Source organism: Cydia amplana, chromosome 13 (assembly GCF_948474715.1).
Source record: "Cydia amplana chromosome 13, ilCydAmpl1.1, whole genome shotgun sequence".
NCBI lineage: Eukaryota > Metazoa > Arthropoda > Insecta > Lepidoptera > Tortricidae > Cydia > Cydia amplana.
In genome coordinates, this window is record NC_086081.1 from 7,166,732 (window position 1) to 7,189,771 (window position 23,040).

General features: G+C 40.9%; 1 protein-coding gene across 2 annotated transcripts; it reads left to right on the plus strand.

The window, feature by feature from the left end:
- Positions 1–480: 480 nt before the first annotated feature.
- On the plus strand, positions 481–5,083 carry LOC134653261 (upstream stimulatory factor 2). 2 transcript variants are annotated; one of them, XM_063508586.1, is made up of 7 exons: positions 481–625; positions 797–840; positions 999–1,085; positions 2,134–2,217; positions 2,811–2,932; positions 3,346–3,530; positions 4,867–5,082. In XM_063508586.1, the coding sequence occupies exons 1-7, from the start codon at positions 573–575 to the stop codon at positions 5,018–5,020; spliced, it is 729 nt and encodes a 242-aa protein (XP_063364656.1). In that variant the 5' UTR covers positions 481–572; the 3' UTR covers positions 5,021–5,082. The 2 variants fall into 2 exon arrangements, with proteins under 2 accessions (XP_063364656.1, XP_063364657.1); XM_063508587.1 differs by lacking the exon at positions 999–1,085 and having other exon boundaries at positions 4,867–5,083.
- The last annotated feature ends 17,957 nt before the right edge of the window (positions 5,084–23,040 follow it).

Sequence of the window (23,040 nt, forward strand, 5' to 3'; positions counted from 1 at the left end):
TCGCTCGGATACACTTAATTAAACGTTTGTACTTTTTTTAGCTTATTTCACTTTCCTTTATAAATTCCATGGCTTCAATGCTTCTTCAAATTGTTCAATGCAATGTCAATGTCAACGGCATTCGGTAAGGATCCTAGATTCATGGGCAATAGTATGTTGGTCAAACCAATTTGTCAGTAAATAAGAACAAAAAAAACTATACTCATCCTTTTCTTTTGGGTGCCAGTACTAGCGTAAGACAAAGATACTATGATTTTCTCTGTCTATGTTTGAAATGAGACAGTCCTTTGACAAACTATACATTATTTGTTGTAGTGTAGTGAATACATGACTGGCCTAAACGTTTGTCCTTAGGTTGGCTATCCTGATCAAACATGATTTTATACCCTAAATTTGCCCTAATGCATGCGGTGCGATAGTGTGTTACGACTTTTTGAAACATCTCCGGTTCCGGAAACGTCAAATCTTGTCTATGACATTTAAAACAAATAAGGTGTCTATGACTTCGTCACATGACCCTATTATTTTGTCCCCGTGATCAAGTTGAGAAAATTCAAAAATAATTACGCGCAATGGCCAAAGTGGAAATTGACATTGATATGCATGACCATTCTCTCGAAAACAGGTAAAGTGCAATTTGTGTGAAAATGTGATTCGGTGTGAAGTGCATTACATAATTATCTCGTTAAAAATAATGCTATCGAAGGTCATAGTTTATTCGCAACTTGGCAAACGACGCAGTCTTTGAGTTCGCTATCAAGTGATTGTAATTTTATTTACCGCCTTTTGTTTGCAGTGGAGACGGTGAACTTATGGGCATGGTAGACGAGGGATCTTTCGGTGAGTGATAGAGATAACCTTTCAAACATGAGTAATGTTTTTGTAACTTTGTTAGGCGGTTTGTTTACCTACGGTAAATACAATTAAATTATCAGGAGAGCGTAATTTGTTTGGGTTTTATTGAATTAAGTATAAATTGAATTATGCTTGAATTTCAGGGAGTGCTGAGGATCGGTCTCAATTAGTGGCTCAGTCATTATTCGAGTCCAACGTGGACACCACTACATATAACTTCAGAGATTTGTGTAAGTTTGGCAATTCCAAAACAAATATGTAAATAACAATTCTAAAATGCATGTATATCCAATGGTCTTGGCAAAACTATCAAAACCGAACCCAGCACTCCCTTTTTCTAACACTATCTCAATTATTCATACTACCTTCCGACTTAATGTTTCTAAGAGTTGAATGATTAGGAAATGAAAATAGTTCAAATCTTCTAGCACATGGTGCTTGTGGTTAAGGCATGTATGGCCGAAGCCAGGAAAATTCCTGGTATTGTAATATAACATCAGTATCAGGTGCATGCCCTACTTGCAGTACTGCTTGCCAAAGCAGAAGGAAACATTATGGTTAGCTGGCTCCCAATCTTGCAAGACTGTAAGCATACATATAAGTTTAACACTTTTGTCGACTGTACTAGAGAAAAGCTTACAAGTGCCCCGTGCCTGTTGGCAAGAGGATAAGGAAAATGACAATGTATTAACTATCAATTTAGAGATATGTATAGTCAGTTGACAATATTTTTTGACCCTTCATTTGACAGCATAGAAGATACTGGACTCTTTTTCCAGTTTATTCCTAACTAGACGATTCTAGTTAAGAATACCTAAACTGCAAAATGAGCATAAACTGCAACTGTAAGCGCCAAGGAGGTTTAAACAATACTTCCCGTTTTGTCTGTCAAATGAAAGGTTAAAGGATTTCAAAAAATCAAGTTATCCTTGTGTTGTTTCATTCAGTTTTGAAACAAAACAAAATCAAATCTATTTCTTACACTATAGCTTTAAATTTTACTGACAAATTTTGGATGTTTTTCTGTTACGGCTGGGCCTTAGAAGGATATTATTTAAACTTAAGGTGACAGTCCATTTCCAACCGCAGCTGCACTACTGTTCATTTTACTATGGAAATTGACAGTAACAGCGACGCGTTTAGTACCAGTAGTGCAGCTGCGGTCAGAAATGGAATGTTACCCTTAGTGTAATAAAACTATAATGTCATGAATGTCATGATTGTATGACTATTTAGAGTCATAAAGACTTCAGTCATTATAAGAGAGTCCATTTTCAGCTGGCGGTGTAACATACAAGTTAGTCCAAATGACATCTGGCGAGGAGTCCACCAATAACATAGCAGCCCACTCACCAACACATGGTAAGTCAGTTATTTTATATCTTAGGAGCTTATTATACCTTCCTGAATTTAGTAACTGACAACAGGGATGCAGCAATAATTAGAATTGAATATACTCTGTAAATTTTTTTTTGTTTTTTAAATCTTAATTTTTAAAGGGGTTTTGTCACACAGTGACTGTGTCACCCCTCTACTGAGATCAAGTAATAATGTAGAAGCATAGCATTACTTACACCACTACATTATTTTTAAGTACCTATATTGCACATCATCCTGGCCTAGTCCGATAGAGGCGATGCCAGGACGACGTTGCAACTACCTAAGTTGGTAGTTTTGATAAATGTCATGTCACTCCTCAGCGCCTCGTTGCAGACACATTCCATCAGAGATATAATTCTGATGAATTGGAGCAATCAAAGTGTAGCTTACTTAAATCATAATGTTGTTAACCTCTACTTGTGTTGCTGTATTTTCTATATTCTCCTATTGAGGTGTGCAATAAAGAGTATGTAGTATTTCTATTTGTAAAACAAAACTTTGTGTGTCACTAGTTTAAAATTAAATAATAATGGGATTAGATTAGTATCAATTATAATAATGTTTTTTTTTGCCAGTCCTTCCAGATGGCGAATTTTTTGTAATAAGCAACCCAGTGGAGGTGTTCGGGACTGGCACAGCACAAAAGAAAACTATCCGCACGGAACGGCTGCAGGCAAAAGCAGTTACTGCTAAAAAAGTAAGTAAAAAGTAAAATATCCAGAGATGATTACGAAATAACGATTTTGTTTAGAATACCTGCATGCTTGTAAAGTTGAGATGACATTTTCGATTGAATCCAATAAGTAAAGTGTGTCGAGTGTTTGATTATTTGAAGAGTTCATAGAAAGCCATTCAGATTCGATTTACAGATCAGTTTGCAAAATAGTCAAGTGGATCAATACATCTGGGATGGATGATCTTTTGATACCCTTTTGGGAGGGTGTGTGAGGTATCGACCGCATTCCTGCTTCGGAGACTGTCCCATCCTCGTGGGGCGGTCTTCCGTCGTCATTGTATGGACGACTGTGCGATGATCCTGGGCCAGCTTTATCGCTACCGGCCGTTTACCACTAGGTATCTGATATTTAATGTCTATTCCTAAACTTTCAGCGAGACGACAAAAGGCGAGCGACACACAACGAGGTAGAGAGGCGCCGGAGAGACAAAATCAACACTTGGATCACGAAGCTGGCTGCCCTGGTGCCCAACTCGGGCCTGCCCGACACAGCAAGCAAGGGCGGCATACTGGCCAAGGCTTGTGACCACATCACAGAACTTACGGAGAAACAGAAGAGGTAATGGTTCATTAGGGTTCCGTACCCAAAGGGTAAAAACGGGACCCTATTACTAAGACTCCGCTGTCCGTCCGTCCATCCGTCTGTCACCAGGCTGTATCTCACGAACCGTGATAGCTAGACAGTTGAAATTTTCACAGATGATGTATTTCTGTTGCCGCTATAACAACAAATACTAAAAACAGAATAAGATAAAGATTTAAGTGGGGCTCCCATACAACAAACGTGATGTTTGACCGAAGTTAAGCAACGTCGGGCGGGGTCAGTAATTGGATGGGTGACCGTTTTTTTGCTTGTTTTGTTCTATTTTTTGTTGATGGTGCGAAACCCTCCGTGCGCGAGTTCGACTCGCACTTGGCCGGTTTTTTTTAAAACAAGAATGCACCTACCTTCTCTTGGTAATTACTTAATTGATTTACAGCTGAAATGTCTTGATTCTTAACCTTTTTAACGCCAAGAACACCTAAAGTCGTCGTTACTATTCGTGCCCACCGCGCCATGGCCAACTATATATAGGTGTTATGACGTCCGTATGACACTTTCAAATAAGGTTTACATTATCTCGCTTGCGCCTGGGACCTTGGCGTGTCAGTGACGTTTTTGTTTATAATATAACGTAAAGCGTTCAAAGGGTTAAAAAAGTTTCCTGGGCCTAGCCTGTTGTTCTACATTGAGGGTTACCGTTACGTTAAAGTTAAGGGCTAACTGGAAATTCTAAAATATAGTCTGTCAAACAACTTCGTAGAAAAACGAGAAATTAAATATTTTTTAAAAGCCTACATTTTTTGACGGTAATGGTTTGACAGACTATAGTTTATCTGTGTTCTTGTCACTCTTATAATAATATTACCTATATGTAGAGACGAGATAGATACAGATTTTTTTCAAATTGGTTTAGACTTTCTCCTATCTCCCATGTCATGCAACAAAACTGAAATTATTTTACATCAGTTATGTGAAATTTTTGCTGAATACACAATTCACTCGCTAAAATTAAGAAAAATTAAAACAAATTGCATTTCATTGAAATTTCCACATACAAAGTGTTCTCAATTTTTCTTGAGTTGCAGGTTATGAAACTGGTTCTGTCTTAGTGTAAGGCCTGAGTGGACGCTCGAGTTGGGCGTGCGGCGTGCATGTTAAACAAACGCAAGCGTATAGTAGCGGCCTTAGTGCACGCTGCTCACATCACGCGTGAGCCCGACGCCACGCTGCACGCCCCGCCGAACGCTCCGCTTCGAGCGTCCACTCAGGCCTTACACTAAGAGAAAGTTGTCAAATTCAGAATTTATCTCCTAAACTACTGTATTTTACAAATTGGAATTTCCTATTTCAGATTAGAAAAGATAGAAGTAGACAACGAAAAGCTGGTACTAGAAATATTAAGGCTCAACCAAGAGCTAACCGAGCTCCGGAAAGAAAATGTGACGATGCGGAACCAACTGGCCGACAACTGCGTGGTGCCGCGGCCGAAGGCGCAGAAGCCTTAGCTGGAGCCCTAACCTGTGCTGGTTTAGAACTGAACATAGGACCTCGATATCCGCATGAAGCGTTTATGAAAACTCGCGGTCACCACACATAGGCGCTCTGACACTTAGTAGTGGGGGCAAGTGCAGAAATGATAGCAGTATGCAATTATCCCAAGCTGTCTGACACGATTGTTCTTCGGATCCATACTAAGTTGATCTAATGCCCTAGCCACGAGATTGGATGTTGGCTACCCCCCAAAAAGAAAGACAAGAAAGGCGGTGCCGGCGGTAGAGTATGCGATGTTTCTACCTACCTGTAGCTGTCAGTTCAAGTTTGGTATCATTTTCGTGTAAATCATAGACTTGAGACAAAAGCGTAGACTCACTGCACCTATACTAGTTTATCATGGATGCCACGCCGGATGCTTTAATGGCTACCCCGCTCGAGCGCTCTATACAGAGTACTAAGCGTGACATAGCGGCATACTACCCGGTTTTATACAAGTACAGTCAACAGAAGTAGCTAAGCCGTTTTAGTGTTCAAAATTACTTTCACACACTAGTCTCTTAACAATAGTGTTAAAGTTCATTTGGATATTTGTAATTAATACTCGGACGCTACTGAAATTGTGGGCCTGTGAGCGCAAATGTTTGGTGATCGTGATTAATATTATATGCTCCATTTGTAAGTGATTTGTGGAACTGAGGTGACTAATTTAAACTCTTGGTGCTGGAATGTGCGTGTGTTCAATTCGAGTTATGAATAGTGACGATGTATATTTGAACGTTTCGGCAACAGTGTGCATGTTGTAAATTATATTATCTGTACTTTTCGGTATTTAAAATAATGTGAAGCATGAAAACCACAGCCAGAATAAAAGTTGACTGCAGTGACTACCTTTAGACCTTTAGCCTACAACAGAGACAGTGAACATACTATGTATGTTATTATATCATTACAGAATGTGTCACGTGGTTTTGCTTAAGACACATTATTTGAAATAGCTAAGTACAGATGTAATTGTATATGTAATTGAGAACCAAATATGAAGTTTCTGTAAATATAAGTTACTGCCTGATATTCTAAATAATTGTATGTATATCTGTTTGTATATGTTAACTCACATTAACGTTTTGCAAGAGAAATTTTATTTCCAAATAATAAAAGTAATAAACACCAATCAAGACAGAATTTTATTAGGAGTAGTTGATTTATTGACAACTTCTGACCAATATAAATTTTAGAAGTAATACCAACGTGATTGACATTTTTTTAAATTTATGGCTTGAGTACACTCTTGAGTATGAAGTATCTTACTTTTTCTTAATGTTTTGTTTACCGGCATTGCAGCTAGGAAATAATCTTATCTTTTAATCATGTCTTGAGTATTATTATTAAACACGCAGTGAAAAGGTATAACTGTACCATATTGCCAAAATATTGTTCTAGCAATTGATTTATAGTTAGGTACTATTTGTATGTATAGTTTGTGTAAAATTGTGTTCTCGTTTTATTTGTTTAACATGCTAAATTAAATTAAGTGTTAGTTTATAATGTTAAAGAAATATTTTGTTTTGTTCAATTTTTTTATCAAATCAACACTTTTATGTTATTGCATATTATGTGAAAAATAATACTCTCAAGAAATAACGTATGATAGCTAAATTCTGCCTGCATTAATTTGATCGTACTTAATACATTTTTGCCATAGTAAAAACATCACAGTGTGCTAATAAGACTAATAGAAAGGAAGAAATGTATTTAGTCAACATTTTGGAACCCATTTGCACATATTTCGCTTATTCTTACTTCAGCAAAAATTACTTTATTTGCATTGATCAAATGGATATGTTTAACAATTGAATATTTATAAAAGTAAAGCTGTTGTAAGTGATACGAAAGTCATCGAACGAATAAATTTTAGTGTAATTGGGTCCAATCGTTGAATATTTTAAGTTTTCCCCGTTATAAAGGTGTGTTATTAGATGTATAGTTGGTATGTGTGTGTTTATTTACAATCAGTTTACGGAGGCGTCCACAAGCAGTACCGAATAATTTGTCATGAAATCGGTTAGCTATTTAAATAAGTTAAAAAAATACAATAAGATCCTAGGTTACAATAGCATCGTCCGCAGACGTTTCTGCTTGTTAAAAATTAAAATTAAGATCCTAGGTTGTTTAAAAGAGATCAATATTATTCTAAGATACTAATAATTATATTATTAGCTGTTTCGTTTTGAGAGGGCCTAGACAAGATGACAATTGTTGACAGAAGACGGTATGGAAATAGTCACCTCGTAGCATCATTCATCTTGTTCCTTTTTTACAAGCTTTTATTTACTTTCACCTGTTGTCTGTCTGTCTGTAATCAAATCTTGCAAGTTAAATTTGATCTACTTCCCGGTTTCAGATTGAGCTGAAATGTTGCATACACATGTAAGTCGAGTGACAATGCAATATTATGTTACCATCGAGCTGATCTGATGATGGAGACAGGAGGTGGCCATAGGAACTCTGTGATGAAACAACGCAACCTAATTGTGTTAGGGGTTTTTAGAACTGTCTCGATGAGTATTAGTTGTCTGTCGCAAGAAAAGTACAATCAGCGATAAAAGCTTGTACCAAAAATAAATATTTTGCCAAAAACTTATTTCTTATCCCAATCAATACCCACAAACCTTTCAAATCTCCTTGATACACTCTGCTTTAATCTTCTGTGTTTTTCCTTGTGAAAGGTAAACAATAAATAATATTTCTATTATATTATTGTAAGTAGTCATGTGATAGCTGTCCACGTTTTCCTATTGGCACCGTGCGAAGTCGGTGGAGGGGGAAGTGGCGCTGATCGTCACAAACACAGGTAATCTTATGGAATGTCCGACATTAGTACTAGCGGCAGCCGCTTGAACTATGTCCGAGAAAATGAGGGCAGCACCAGTCGTGCACATAGCGAATACATATTTATGTTTAATAAACACGTTCGCACGTGAGATGGTTCAAGAACTTGCAAGCGATTTCGTTTACGGAATTTGGTCTATCGATCGACTGAATTGATTGTTCTCTGTCACTGACTTAATATAAAAGAAATAGACACACAAAGCAGAACAAAAACGTCAAGAAATGTGGATCCCAATGACGTTTCGCACCATTTGCATTGATGATAAAAACGCTTACGTAAATTTTGAGTCAAGATAAATGTTTCGTACAGAAAAGAGCTTAATGTCGTAAGCATTAAGTGTCAAATTTGCAAACATAAGTACCAACACTGTTAAAAAATGTAGTCCGATGGCACTAAACGTAACGTATTTACGTCAAACGAGAATAATGAACGAATGGAGTCACTTTGGTACACTTTAATATGTATTACTGTACAGGAAAATATTAAAATTGAAGTAATAAATAAAACAAATTTAATTTAATCGGGAGCTCAAATAAAATTAATTCGTGGTTCAAATTCAAACAAATTAAATTTTTAATTCGTAAGTATACGTCTTTAAATACTAATTTCCTTGAAATAAATTCTACTTATTAAATAACTGTGTATTTAAGATCTACATTTACTCATAGCACGGGTGCACGGGGACATTTAGATACTGATTGGATTTTTTTTATAAAGTCTACCTATACTTTATAAAAAAAAATCCTGTGGTTGTCACTGTGTTCCGACAGGTTTAGCATTTACAGTTAGTCGATATAAGCCCTTATTGGTGGTGTATATGTCGGAAACAGGGAAATGGGCCAAACACACAAGTGCCGTTTTGCCTTGTTTAAAACTGCATCACCCCTATCTCTTGCTATAATTAAATAGCAGTCCACTTTGCACGTCCCATAGGTTTTCTTGGAAATCTTCAATTTAAACATAATATTATTTCTTATGAATTCCATATAAAAATATAAAAAAATATTGACCTCACATCGACTCAATAGAATTTTGTTCCTTGACATCCCTTCTTTGGTACTAACAAATTAATTTATTCAAAACCATAAAATTACCACCAGATTACATAAATTATGTAATGCTATCCAAAGAACTAACCGAAAGAAATACATTCCATCCTTTTTCCTTGTTTTATCATTGTTATTTTTACATATTTTAACGGCACATTTCGTAATTGTTGACAACTTCACATTTGAGCGTTTCAAACAAGACTAAACGAAAAAGTAATGCATGATCTGTTTTGACATCACTTTCGTGGGGCCATTTTTGGCGGCTGATTGGGTATCCAGTTCTTTATACTATATCAATGTTCTCTGTACTTAGCAGTGTACCTTTCAAATGAGGTTTTAGGTATATATTCCTCTATTTAAATAACTAACCGATGTGGCGCATGAATACGGATCAAATTAACCGTATCGATATTTAAATCCGTACGCCGATTACTGCGCTGTGAAACAGAATAGTTAAGTGTTGTTTTTGTACGACAGTGGTACAATGCGTGGCCTACCACGTGATTGGCAAAATTCCCATCATTGACTAAGTAGAATTATGTATAGAAGATGCATTTAAAATCAAACCCGTGTTTTATAATATTGGAAACCCGATCATAATACATTTTGTATTTTTTTATTTATCTCGAGACCCTAATGAAATATAATTAAGTGTTGATGAGAAACCATCTTTGATTTGTGCCTTTTTCCTGTTCCCTGTTCGTAGAAAAATGAAAAGTATCTACCTACAGGTTTAGCACTTAACTCAGGTAGTTGATAAAGATGCGCAGTGAAATTTTAGTTGAAGGTAGGTAGCAGTTTTTTATAGTCTTTCCTGCCGAAACCGAAACTTCGGTCGGCCACTACCGAAAACAGAGTTTCGGAGCGGCCGAAGGGTTCGGCAGTTTTTTTTCCGAAACCGAAACTTCGACATCTACATACAAATCAGCTTGATGCACATAATAACTTTTTACCAATCGCCTCTATGGTAAAATATAAAATGTTCGTATCTGCCAGTCTGTCACAGCGAAATATGATCTATAACCCGCCTAGCGGGTCGCTGGCAGTGAATGTGTTGAAAACTTTTGGTAATTGATACAACGAAATGAGGTAGAAATTCTATATTATAATTATTACAACTTCCACAAGGGCTCATTATTTACATTTTCATGTAAAGCCCCTTAACCGTTTCGTTGCGTGTTCCATTTTCGAAAACTTTTGGCTATGGCGGCGAACAATTATTTCATGACACGACAGACGTGCCTTACGCCATAGAATACGATGGCACGCCTATTGTGTCATACGCCATACGCCACACGTTAAAAAAATTGATGACACGTCTGTCCTGCCATCCGCAGTATCCGCACCGAATCGGTTAACCTTTTGGATGCCATCAATGACCGATATATCCAAAGGTTCAACGCCAAAGACCGATTAATCGGTCACATATCACAGCAACATAGACCTACGTGCATATGCATAAAGTTCAATTTCAGTTTTGACACTTCGGTGACGTGGCGTCAGCGTGACATCTTTTGTGTTGGACACGGCGTCGAAAAGGTTAAGAGCCAACAGGAGTGGTCATTTCTCCATACAAACGTACTCGACTGTTTCCTCCGTGGGTTTTGAAGCTAGAGCAATGATTTTTTCAACACAGATTAATATTGTCAATATCTGTGTCGGACCGTTTTGCTTTTTTTTATATTTTTGTTTTTTAAGGCGCTAGAGCCCTTCAAAAATGGCCAAAATGGCCTAATTGACTATGCCGCAATGAGAGGCGTGCTATTCAAAACTGACATCAATTAGCCAAAAAAGCAAAACGGTCCGACACAGATAATGTCATAATCATTTAGATTTCCAAATTTGGTTAAAATTGGTTAAGTTTTGAAGGAGGAAACAGTCGAGTACGAAACCTCGATTTTTGAGATTTTTACGCAGGATTTTTCGCCTTGTCCTTATCGCACTAGTTTTAGGAGCCGCTTCCGTTAGTGAGACGGGTATATTTACCTAAAATATTTAAATCTTAGCTCCTGTTGGCTCTTAAAGCACGATGTTGACTCTCCTCTCCACTTCCTTTTGAAGTAACTCTTCTGTAACTATAGTATTCGAGGGATTATTCTCTTCGAATTCTCTCTGTTTCTTAGCGACTGTTTCTCTGTCTTTTGTACAGCGTGTCGATTTCTTTCGGTGGTTCTGTAAGTTGTAGTTATTGAGGAAGCGGCTTTTGCAGTAATCGCATTGATACGGCCTTAGGTCTGAAATAAATAATGTAGGTACATACTTTATGTTATTGCTTGTAAAAAATGGTATCGTCTTGGGTCGTCCCATTCGTTTTTCGTCAAGTTCTTAAATTAGTCCTATTCTGCTTTCGTCACGCATTCTACATTGAAAGCCACCGACAATTGTGACGAATGTAGAATGAGTGACGAAAGCAGAATAGGACTAATTTAAGAACTTGACGAAAAACGAATGGGACGACCCAAGATGATACCTAAAAATAAATGAATGCATAGGCTGTATAGGGTCTCGGATAATCCTTGGAGAAAAACAACTGCTAAAGAGTGCATTAACACATTCACTGCCAGCGACCCGCTAGGCGGGTTCACTGTCCGTAGGTGCTTTTCGCTACATACAATTTTTCCCGAGTTATCGGCTACGCTCGTAGCGCGTAGCTCCGGCTGGCACTGAGTGTTAACGCTTTCTTTTAGCCAATAAATATTTGCTAAAAGACTAAATAAAAATACAGACACTTTTTTTAATTTGGTTCTTTGGGGTCGTATCCGTCATCCCATATCGGATCGGAAAACGCTCTTACTTAAATACAGGGTGGCCAAATAAGAGGTATACATTTTATTTTTGAAATTTTATTCTATAAAACATAAATAATATTAAGTATTCCTTGTTAAATATAATATGTAGGGTCAGCAATTACACATGGAAAATAATTTCAGACAAATGTCCACCTCTAGCAGCATGGCAGATGCGAACCCTTTTCATCGCGTTTTTCATCACTTTTTCACACATTTCTGGCCTTATCTCGCGACAGTGTTTCGAATATTTTGTTTTAATTGCTGAAGGTTCGTTGGCCTATTAGCATAGACACGTCCCTTTAGATAGCCCCACAGAAAAAAGTCAGGAGCTGTTAAATCAGGCGATCTTGGGGGCCAGTCAATGTCACCGTTTCTCGAAATTAATCGACCGGGAAACGTTATTTTTAATTTTTCTATTATTTTAATGATTAAAACACGTTATTCCGTCGTAAAACGCTCCATAATAAATTTGCCGTATCTACACAAACTAATTTTCATGCAATAACTGTCATATTTACCGCCAAAATAAAATGGCGGCAAAAAAAAGTTATATACCTCTAAGTTGGCCACCCTGTAGATACTACACTTGCAACGACAACGCCCATCCTAATAATGGTACTAACACACTATCGTACCGCACCGCGACCTTGGTGCGTCGAAGGTCGCGGTGCGGTGCGACAGTGTGTAACGGGCCTTACCCTTGGAAGGTGCCATCGAAATAAGAATCATATGGGATGAAAATGGTATGAAAATTTTAAAACGACTTCTAGTTATGAATATTTACCTAAATGGTGTTTGGTATGTTTAGTGAGGATGTCTCGGCGCACGAAGCTCTTAGGGCAGTGTTGGCACTTGAACGGCCTCTCGCCGGTGTGATATCTAAAAATACAATACGAAAAGATCGTTTTAAAAAATGTATCCGGTTCGAAGGACCAACTTAGGAAATAGCTGACTTGGAGGGCTAATTCGACAAGAATAAAGGAGAACTATACAAAAACATGCAATTAAAAAGAAATAAGTGATAGTAAACACATTGACATGTTAAAAATAAAGTGTGATTCTAAAATGTATTTATTTTAAATATTATTTTAATGTAAAAACTATTTTATTGTATATTTGCATGTACCTATACTTGTGTACGTATGGCAAATAAATGATTTGATTTGAAGGCTCATGCACCAAAATTCTACCAAAATTAGACCTATTCTTCTTTACATAAAGTCCTATGGATTTTTTTATCCATATGATGACGGAGTGAAAATCGTCAGGTGACAAGCAAAAGTCACTAATTACTATAAAATATTTAAACAAAAATCAACCTTCTTTTCGTACTAATATGGTTCACTACGGCTATGAACTTGTGGTGGTAGTTACTACTTAGTGACTTTTGCTTGTCAGCTGACGAAATAAGGTCTATATTCTATATCTTTATTATTTTCTATATTATATCTTTAAACCGATATTATACAGGGTGGATTTAAAATATGCCCCAATGACATCCGTGGACCGTAAGCGAACATTTTCGACTCGTAAATGGATCCTAAATTATGATTTGTTTTCAAAATGACGGGCGTTTTTCAGAGCCTAGCTAATCACCTCATGTGTGTAGTCAGCTCCGCGAGCCGGTAGAACCCCTTGGAGCACTCGGGACACTTGTGCTTGTACTCCTTGTTATGTCGCATCATGTGCACCGCGTGGTTGCTGGCCTTGTCCGTCGTCGCTCCGCACTCCGCACACGCGAATTATTATATGTCTAATCACCAGAGGTCGGATAGGGTGAGCTATTTACCTTATAATTTGACAAGTCTTACGTCATATTATAAGGAAAATAGCTCACCCTATCCGACCTCTGCTAATCACCTCATGTGTGTAGTCAGCTCCGCGAGCCGGTAGAATCCCTTGGAGCACTCGGAGCACTTGTGCTTATAGTCCTTGTTATGTCTCATCATATGCACCGCGTGGTTGCTCGCCTTGTCCGTCGTCGCGCCGCACTCCGCACACACGAATTATTATATGTCTAATCACCTCATGTGTGTAGTCAGCTCCGCGAGCCGGTAGAACCCCTTGGAGCACTCGGGACACTTGTGCTTGTACTCCTTGTTATGTCGCATCATGTGCACCGCGTGGTTGCTCGCCTTGTCCGTCGTCGCTCCACACTCCGCACACACGAATTATTATATGTCTAATCACCTCATGTGTGTAGTCAGCTCCGCGAGCCGGTAGAATCCCTTGGAGCACTCGGAGCACTTGTGCTTATAGTCCTTGTTATGTCTCATCATATGCACCGCGTGGTTGCTCGCCTTGTCCGTCGTCGCTCCACATGTGGTAATGGAGTGTACGGTCTTTGTTTACTTAGAAATGCAAAGCGGACTTACCAGTAAGGTACTCGTATAGCGGGGATGCGGTGATAAATAATAACTCACAAGCGTATCTTCAAGCACTATAATGTTCCAAAGGCACACACAGGTACATAGCAACACAAATACGTGAGAAAGGCGTAAGCAAGTATGATAGAAAGCGAAGTAGGTGCTAGCGCAAAGCGACGTGCGTTCAGTGCGGGATCGAGATATGCACTGGCGGGGCGCGGGCGCATGAAGCGGCCGCGCAGCGACGGGCAGGACCGGTTGGCGCGGTGGTGACTCGCTGCTGTCGACACGGCCGGGAACTTGGATTTTGTAGTTGCAAATATTTACGTTTATTTATTGATAGTTATTTATGTATGTACCTATTATGAATTTAGTGTTATACTTATATACTTATGTAAATGTATTTATGTGATGAATATATTTATAATGTTTACTATATAAGTAGGTATATTTGTACTATGTATGTAATATTTATGTATACAAGTAAATAATATGTATTTATAAGTATATACATATGGGTGGCATTGCCACATCAGTCCCCCCCAGAGACCGTCTCACGGGCGATAATAATCTGGGAAGGTTACCCGTCGGCCTGATCTGGTATGCCTTATTATATTTCCCTTCTCTGGTTCTTTCTCTATTTCTTTTTCACTAACCCTTCTCTTTTCTTTCAGAGGCTTCGGCGTATTCTCTTTTTCAGGATCTCTTTCTCTTTCAGGTTGAGTTCCGGTACCAGGCGTTGACTCGGCTAACAGGTAAGCTGGTTTCAAGCGATCGATGGTTACGGTGGTGATCTTTCCGTTCACCTGTATCTTGAAGACCTTCTCTCCTCTTTCCAGCACTGCGTGTGGTCCTGTATATGCTGGCTTTAGCGCGCCACGCACAGCGTCTTCCCTTAAGAAAACGTGGGTGGAGGATGCCAAGTCTTTGAATATAAACGTCTTCTTCTGACCATGCCTTGAAGTAGGCACAGGTTGAAGTTTATGGGTTATATTCTTCAGGCGTGCAGTGAAGTCGGTGAGGTCAGTTGTGGTGTCGATACTGGGCTGGAAAAACTCCCCTGGCAGTCGGAGCGGTTCGCCGTACACCAGCTCTGCAGAAGAAGTTTGCAACTCTTCCTTAAAAGCGCTCCTTACACCCATCAGGACCAACGGTAAGGCTTCTGTCCAGCTTTCTTGCGCATGACATATGATTGCTGCCTTCAACTGCCTGTGGAATCTCTTTATGATTCCATTGCAGGCAGGGTGGTATGCAGTTGTGCGTCGATGCTTATACCCGATGACCTTCGCCAAGTAATTAAACAGAGCCGATTCAAATTGTGATCCTCGATCGGTCACTATATCTATAGGGCAACCGAATCTGGAGATCCACGTAGAGAGCAGTGATTTTGCCACGGTTTCTGCAGTTATGTCCATCATTGGTATCGCTTCTGGCCATCGCGTAAAGCGGTCTATGGCGGTCAAGCAGTAGCGAAACCCTTGAGAAGGAGGCAGCGGTCCGACTATGTCAATATGCACATGGGTAAACCTAGCTTTTGGCAACTGGTACGTACCCAAAGGTGCTTGAACGTGTCTCGTTATCTTTGACCTCTGACAGGCCAAGCAGGCCCGAGCCCATTCGCGACAATCTTTGTTTAAGCTAGGCCATATGAATCGCTCAGACACAAGTTTTGTTGATGCCTTGATCCCAGGATGGCTGAGTGAGTGTAGGCTGTTGAATACTTGTCGTCTATACTGTGGAGTCACATACGGTCTGAGGGTCGAAGTGCTGTCGTCACAGTAGAGCGCCGTTGATGACCCTGGTATCGTCAACTTCTTTAGGCTGATGCTGTACCCGGTGTCTCCTTCCAAGATGTGCCTCAGTTCCTGGTCAGTCTCCTGTGCTTTGGCGAGGATGGACAGATCAATTGGTGGCTCAAGCTCCTCGACTCTGGACAAGGTGTCGGCCACGACGTTGTTTTTCCCAGCGATGTGTCTGATGTCCGTCGTAAATTGGGAGATGTAGTCGAGGTGTCGGAACTGTCTCGGCGAGCAATTTGACTTGCTGTTTGTGAAGGCGAAACACAACGGCTTGTGGTCTGTGAAGACGGTGAATACTCGCGCCTCCAGCATATGCTTAAAATACCTAATCGAGTTGTAGATGGCTAGCAGTTCGCGGTCATAGGGCGAGTATTTCCGTTGTGCCGAACTGAGCTTCTTGGAGTAAAATGCAAGTGGCTGCCATGCGTCGTCTTTCCGTTGCTGAAGTACTCCGCCTACAGCTGTGTCGGAAGCATCTGTAACGAGCGCCAGATGGGCATCAGGATCAGGGTGTGCTAACATTGCGGCTTGGCAGAGGCTAGACTTGCAGTCGAGGAAAGCTTTCATCTGGTCATCTTTCAGGTCGACTGGTTGTGATCCTCTGACTGAGCCGGTGAGCAACTCGTGCAGCGGAGCTTGGAGCTGGGCGGCTTGGGGTATAAACCGACGATAAAAGTTAATCATCCCTAGGAACCTCCTAAGTTCTTTAACTGTTTTGGGCGTAGGGAATGACTGAACGGCTTCCACCTTGGTTTCCAGGGGCTTCGTGCCATCTGCTGTAATGTGGTACCCCAAGAACTTGACCTCTGGAACTCCGAAGACGCACTTTGATGAGTTGATAACCATGCCGTAATCCCTCAACTTGGTGAAGAGCTGTCGCAAGTGATCTTCGTGCGTTGCTTCATCAGGCGAGAAGATGAGAAAGTCATCCAGATAGGCGTAAACGAAGTCCATTCCCCTAGTGACCTCGTCGACAAAGCGCTGGAACGTTTGTCCTGCGTTCCTGAGGCCGAAGGTCATAAAGGGAAATTCATACAGGCCAAATGGTGTCGAAATCGCTGTCTTGGCTATGTCATCCTTGTTCACCGGTATTTGGTTGTAGGCCTTGACCAAGTCGATTGTCGAGAAGACCCTACGTCCGGCGAGCTGATGCGAGAAGTCATGGATGTGACGAATCGGATAGCGATCTGGAACAGTTCTGGCATTCAATTGCCTATAATCGCCACATGGTCTCCAGCCATTATCTTTCTTAGGTGCGAGATGCAGTGGCGAAGACCAGGGACTTAGTGACGGTCTGGCTGTTCCACACTTGAGCATGGACTCAAACTCCTGTTTGGCTATCTTGAGTTTGTCTGGTGCTAACCGTCTGGGTGTGCAGTGGACTGGAGGACCATCTGTCGTCTTGATATAGTGGACCGTGCCGTGTTTTATTTCACGATGAACTCCAGGTGGCCGTGTGATGTCTGGGAACTCCTGTACTATGCTATCATACCTCGAATCTCCAATTGACGTCTTGATTGATGATATGTGACGTGCTTTGTAGGCTGACATGGCTGCTACAGAGAGGGACGTCATATTGTCAATTAAGCGTTTGTTACGGCTGTCGACGAGTAAATAGTAGAAAGAAAGAAAGTCGACGCCTATAATTGGTTTGGTGACGTCGGCCACAGTGAATTGCCAACTGTACTCACGACGAAGTCCTAAATCCAAGTGTAGCTGTGCATAGCCGTAAGTGTTGATCACGGTTCCATTTGCGGCGAACAGTTCATACGTGGTTTTGGGTCGGTGTTCACGCAGAGCCGAGCGCGGAAAAACACAGAGGTCGCTTCCTGTATCTACGAGAAACTGCATTTTGGTACGTCGGTCTGTAACGAACAGGCGACCGGGTCTAGGACAATCGTCGGCCGCCATCACAGATTGCCCTGGCCGTTTCCCGAAACAAAATCGCAGGGTTTTACGCACTTCGTTGCTTGCGAGTGGAATTTGGAATGGTACCAGCACACAGGCCATCTACGGTAGCTGGACTGTGATCGACCTTGACTAGTCCCACGACTACGACTGCGGGCATACCTCTGTGATCCATTGTTCTTACCCCTTGGTCGCGATCTGGAGCTCATTTCTGCACGCAGGTCATGCATTTGCCTAGTCAATTCGGCTATCTGGTTGGCCATGTAGTCGATTGCAGCATTCTGAGGCACCGGCATAGCCCCGGCTTGTGACGTACTTGCTACCTGGGGGGTGGGAGGTGCGAGGTCCCATACGCGATCGGCGGTGTTTGCCAAGGCGTCGAGCGTCTGCGGGGTCGGTTGCGATGCTATCGCTGCCTGGATGTTCATTGGTAAACGATTTATCCAAATAGTCCTTAAAAGTTCCTCATGTACCTGTGGGCCTGCCAGATGCTGAAGATGCCGCAAGAACTGGGACGGCTTGCGATCTCCCAACTCCTCGTGCACCAACAATCTCTTGAGTTCCTTTTCACGGGATGCTGACAGCCTCGAGATCAGCTCAGTTTTCAGCTTCTCGTACTTGTTCTCTGCTGGCGGGTTAACAATTACGTCCTTCACCTCAGCAGCGTACTCGTGATCTAGCTGTGACAGTACATAATAAAATTTAGTAACATCCGATGTTATCTTCGACAAAACAAAGTGACCTTCCACTTGCGCAAACCAAACGGCCGGTTCCTGACGCCAAAATGGTGGTAATCGTACTCCGACACGGAATGTGTCGGCACCAGTGGACAACGGCATAGTGGAAAATTCCGTTACCGGCTGCGCGGCCGGAGGTTGCGTAACTTGCACATTCGCTTGTGGTGGTTTTGCATTCTCCCCGCTAGGACCGGCTTTGCCATCACCCATATTTGTTCCTCAGAAAGGCTGCGATCAATATCCAAATAGAGGGGTCACCAGTGTGGTAATGGAGTGTACGGTCTTTGTTTACTTAGAAATGCAAAGCGGACTTACCAGTAAGGTACTCGTATAGCGGGGATGCGGTGATAAATAATAACTCACAAGCGTATCTTCAAGCACTATAATGTTCCAAAGGCACACACAGGTACATAGCAACACAAATACGTGAGAAAGGCGTAAGCAAGTATGATAGAAAGCGAAGTAGGTGCTAGCGCAAAGCGACGTGCGTTCAGTGCGGGATCGAGATATGCACTGGCGGGGCGCGGGCGCATGAAGCGGCCGCGCAGCGACGGGCAGGACCGGTTGGCGCGGTGGTGACTCGCTGCTGTCGACACGGCCGGGAACTTGGATTTTGTAGTTGCAAATATTTACGTTTATTTATTGATAGTTATTTATGTATGTACCTATTATGAATTTAGTGTTATACTTATATACTTATGTAAATGTATTTATGTGATGAATATATTTATAATGTTTACTATATAAGTAGGTATATTTGTACTATGTATGTAATATTTATGTATACAAGTAAATAATATGTATTTATAAGTATATACATATGGGTGGCATTGCCACACACACTCCGCACACACGAATTATTATATGTCTAATCACCTCATGTGTGTAGTCAGCTCCGCGAGCCGGTAGAACCCCTTGGAGCACTCGGGACACTTGTGCTTGTACTCCTTGTTATGTCGCATCATGTGCACCGCGTGGTTGCTCGCCTTGTCCGTCGTCGCTCCGCACTCCGCACACGCGAATTATTATATGTCTAATCACCTCATGTGTGTAGTCAGCTCCGCGAGCCGGTAGAATCCCTTGGAGCACTCGGAGCACTTGTGCTTATAGTCCTTGTTATGTCTCATCATATGCACCGCGTGGTTGCTCGCCTTGTCCGTCGTCGCGCCGCACTCCGCACACACGAATTATTATATGTCTAATCACCTCATGTGTGTAGTCAGCTCCGCGAGCCGGTAGAACCCCTTGGAGCACTCGGGACACTTGTGCTTGTACTCCTTGTTATGTCGCATCATGTGCACCGCGTGGTTGCTCGCCTTGTCCGTCGTCGCTCCGCACTCCGCACACACGAATTTCTAAACTATACGTCTAATCACCTCATGTGTGTAGTCAGCTCCGCGAGCCGGTAGAACCCCTTGGAGCACTCGGGACACTTGTGCTTGTACTCCTTGTTATGTCGCATCATGTGCACCGCGTGGTTGCTCGCCTTGTCCGTCGTCGCTCCGCACTCCGCACACACGAATTTCTAATCTATACGTCTAATCACCTCATGTGTGTAGTCAGCTCCGCGAGCCGGTAGAACCCCTTGGAGCACTCGGGACACTTGTGCTTGTACTCCTTGTTATGTCGCATCATGTGCACCGCGTGGTTGCTCGCCTTATCCGTCGTCGCTCCACATTCCGCACACACGAATTTCTGAAATTAATCATTTATAAAGATAAAGATAGTTTATTATTCATGTAGGCATATTAGAATGCGCTTATGAATGCGTGATTTCTAATACATACAAAAGTGCCATTAGACTGTAGGGCGGAGAGAAACATGTCTGAGCAATTTTATAAGTGAATATGGATGCATACAACCATTTATAAGAGCGGAAAGTCAAATCCAGTCTTGCTTTTACCGTCCTCAAAATCAAAACAGTTAATAAGGTCTACTAAAGCGTGACCGGGCCGTGTTCATCTCAACTACTAGATGATTAAACCAGATTACAAACCGACAAAAAAGGAGTAGAAAAAGAAACAGGTAACTTACATATTCAATTGTCCTGACAACACCAAATTTTCTGCTAAATAGAGTATATTTAAAAGAAAACTTGGCACACCCACTTTGTCAATAGAAAAAGGCCTCAATTTTTTTTTTACGGTAACCCTAAATTTTTAAATTTGCCGCGTTTTTCTACTGACAAAGTGGGTGTGCCAGAGTATATGAGTTTGCAGTTTGTTTTATAATGTTGCCTGCTTCCGCTCAGGGGTATCCCTAATATACCTACTCTATTTTCAACTTAAGAGCTGGAAGTTGCCGCTCAAGATCGCGACAAATGGAAGTTTCTTCTGCGAGCCCTTTCTTCATTTTCAACTTGTTTGTCGGACTTAATTTAGTAATTCCATAGAGAAAAAAATACATAGAGTGCTCACTCCATACATCAGTTCAGACTATTAATTTCAGTGTCTACATCTAGCATCGAGTAGCGGAACTATCAGTACTGCTACTTGACAATAGATGTAGCACAGACCGGAAAGTCTTATCTCAACAGCATAAGACTTTCCGGTCGGTGGCTACATCTATTGTCAAGTAGCAGTACTGATAGTTCCGCTACTCGATGCTAGATGCTAATAGTCTTTTTGGTACTGATGTATGGAGTGAGCACTCTATGTAATTCAAACTGTATTTACCTTTTTGCTCGGACCGGGCACAAACTTCTCCCCGGTGTGTGTTTTCTTGTGTTTTTTGAGGCCGTCTGGTGTACGAAACTTTATGTTGCAAACGTCACACTCAAGATTGGTGAAAGAAGGACGCTGTAAATTCAGTTATTTAGAGATTTTAGTGATCCACATCTTAAGGGGCCCACTGATTACCAGTCTGCCGGACGGTATCGGCCTGTCAGTTGTTCGGAGCTGTCAACTTTTTGCTCTAACTGACAGGCCGATAGCGTCCGGCGGACTGGTAATCAGTGGGCCCCTTTAGGTCATACGCAGTGGCATCTTACGGGATCATTAGTAGCTCCTGCGTAGGTATACTGAGCAATCTTATGAGACCTGAAACAGCCGCCAAAAAGCCGCAACATACAATAGAGCGAGTAGCGAATGGTAATTTTTTGGCTAGTTTCTTAAATAACTTCTAACCTATATATTTTAAAATTACAAAAAATATATATATTTGAAATTCTCAAAATGAGCTCTTTCATTTGATATATAGCACGATATAGTTTGAAAAACTTTATTTTCTAACTTTCTCATTTACCCCCTAAAAGTGGTCGCCATGCTTAAAATTCATTTGTTTACGTTACATGTCCATCTTTGGGTCACTAATTTACATATGTGTACCAAATTTCAACTTAATTGGTCCAGTAGTTTCCGAGAAAATAGGCTGTGACAGACGGACATACAGACGCACGAGGGATCCCATAAGGGTTCCGTTTTTTCCTTTTGAGGCACGGAACCCTAAAAATCGGCCTCATTCTCACCTGATGAGTCTGGAGATGCCTCACAAAGTTAGTTCTATTATTCCATTGGCTCCCACAATAATCGCATATCAATATCCTTTGCGGTCTAACTTGCGTCGAATGTTTCATTTTAGAGTGTCGCTGTAACCCCCTTAAGCTCACAAATTTCTTTTGACACATATTACAGTAGAAATTAGTTATGTTAAAATGGTTTTCTTTCTCCTGATTTGTTTCTTTCTCAAATTCATCCAATAATTCAGTCTTTAGTTCTTCTAAATCTAGTTCGTCTTCTAACTTTATATGAAGATTTCCCGGAAATTCTTCCACGATTTCCATTTCGCCTCTGACGTTTTCGAATGTCTCTATGCATTGGCCGGTTTTGTATTTTTGTGAGCTGTTGCTATTTTCGTCTATGTCTAGTTTTTCGCTGAATAAAAGATTGTTTATGAATGGTGTCGCTGGCGATTTTATATCCGGTATTACTGAAAAATAAAAGTATGTAAATAAAATCACAATAAAATGACCTAGCCTAGCGTCAACTACATATTGTGTAACTTGTTGCCCCTGCGGAAATCTGCATATTCTATATTGAAATATTCAAAGAAATTATTAATTGAATCTGGTGAACAAACTATAGAACCTAATTATGAAGGAAATAAGGTTAAATTCCTTTTGTTTTTAAAATCCAGAAAAATAAAATATATGTTCCAATTGGAAGTAAAGTCTCAGACAGACGATGTGAGAACTCACATACGTGTTGGTATTAACTAACAAAGTCAAAGAATCAAATTCTGCAATGTACTGAAATACGCAAGCGATCTCTAGCACCATCTGAATCAGCCTTTAAAAGGTATAAAATTTGACGACCGGTCTGGCCTAGTGGGTAGTGACCCTGCCTGTGAAGCCGCGGTCCTGGGTTCGAATCCCGGTAAGGGCATTTATTTGTGTGATTAACACAGATATTTGTTCCTGAGTCATGGTTGTTTTCTATGTATTTAAGTATTTGTATATTATATATATCGTTGTCTGAGAGCCCACAACACAAGCC

Bases quoted from the DNA above. Each gene is read 5' to 3' on its own strand.
- LOC134653261 (XM_063508586.1), top strand. From the start codon at position 573: ATGGCCAAAGTGGAAATTGACATTGATATGCATGACCATTCTCTCGAA. The intron at 626-796 runs GTAAAGTGCAAT...TTTTGTTTGCAG, and splicing joins GACCATTCTCTCGAAAACAG to TGGAGACGGTGAACTTATGG. The intron at 3,531-4,866 runs GTAATGGTTCAT...TTCCTATTTCAG, and splicing joins CTTACGGAGAAACAGAAGAG to ATTAGAAAAGATAGAAGTAG.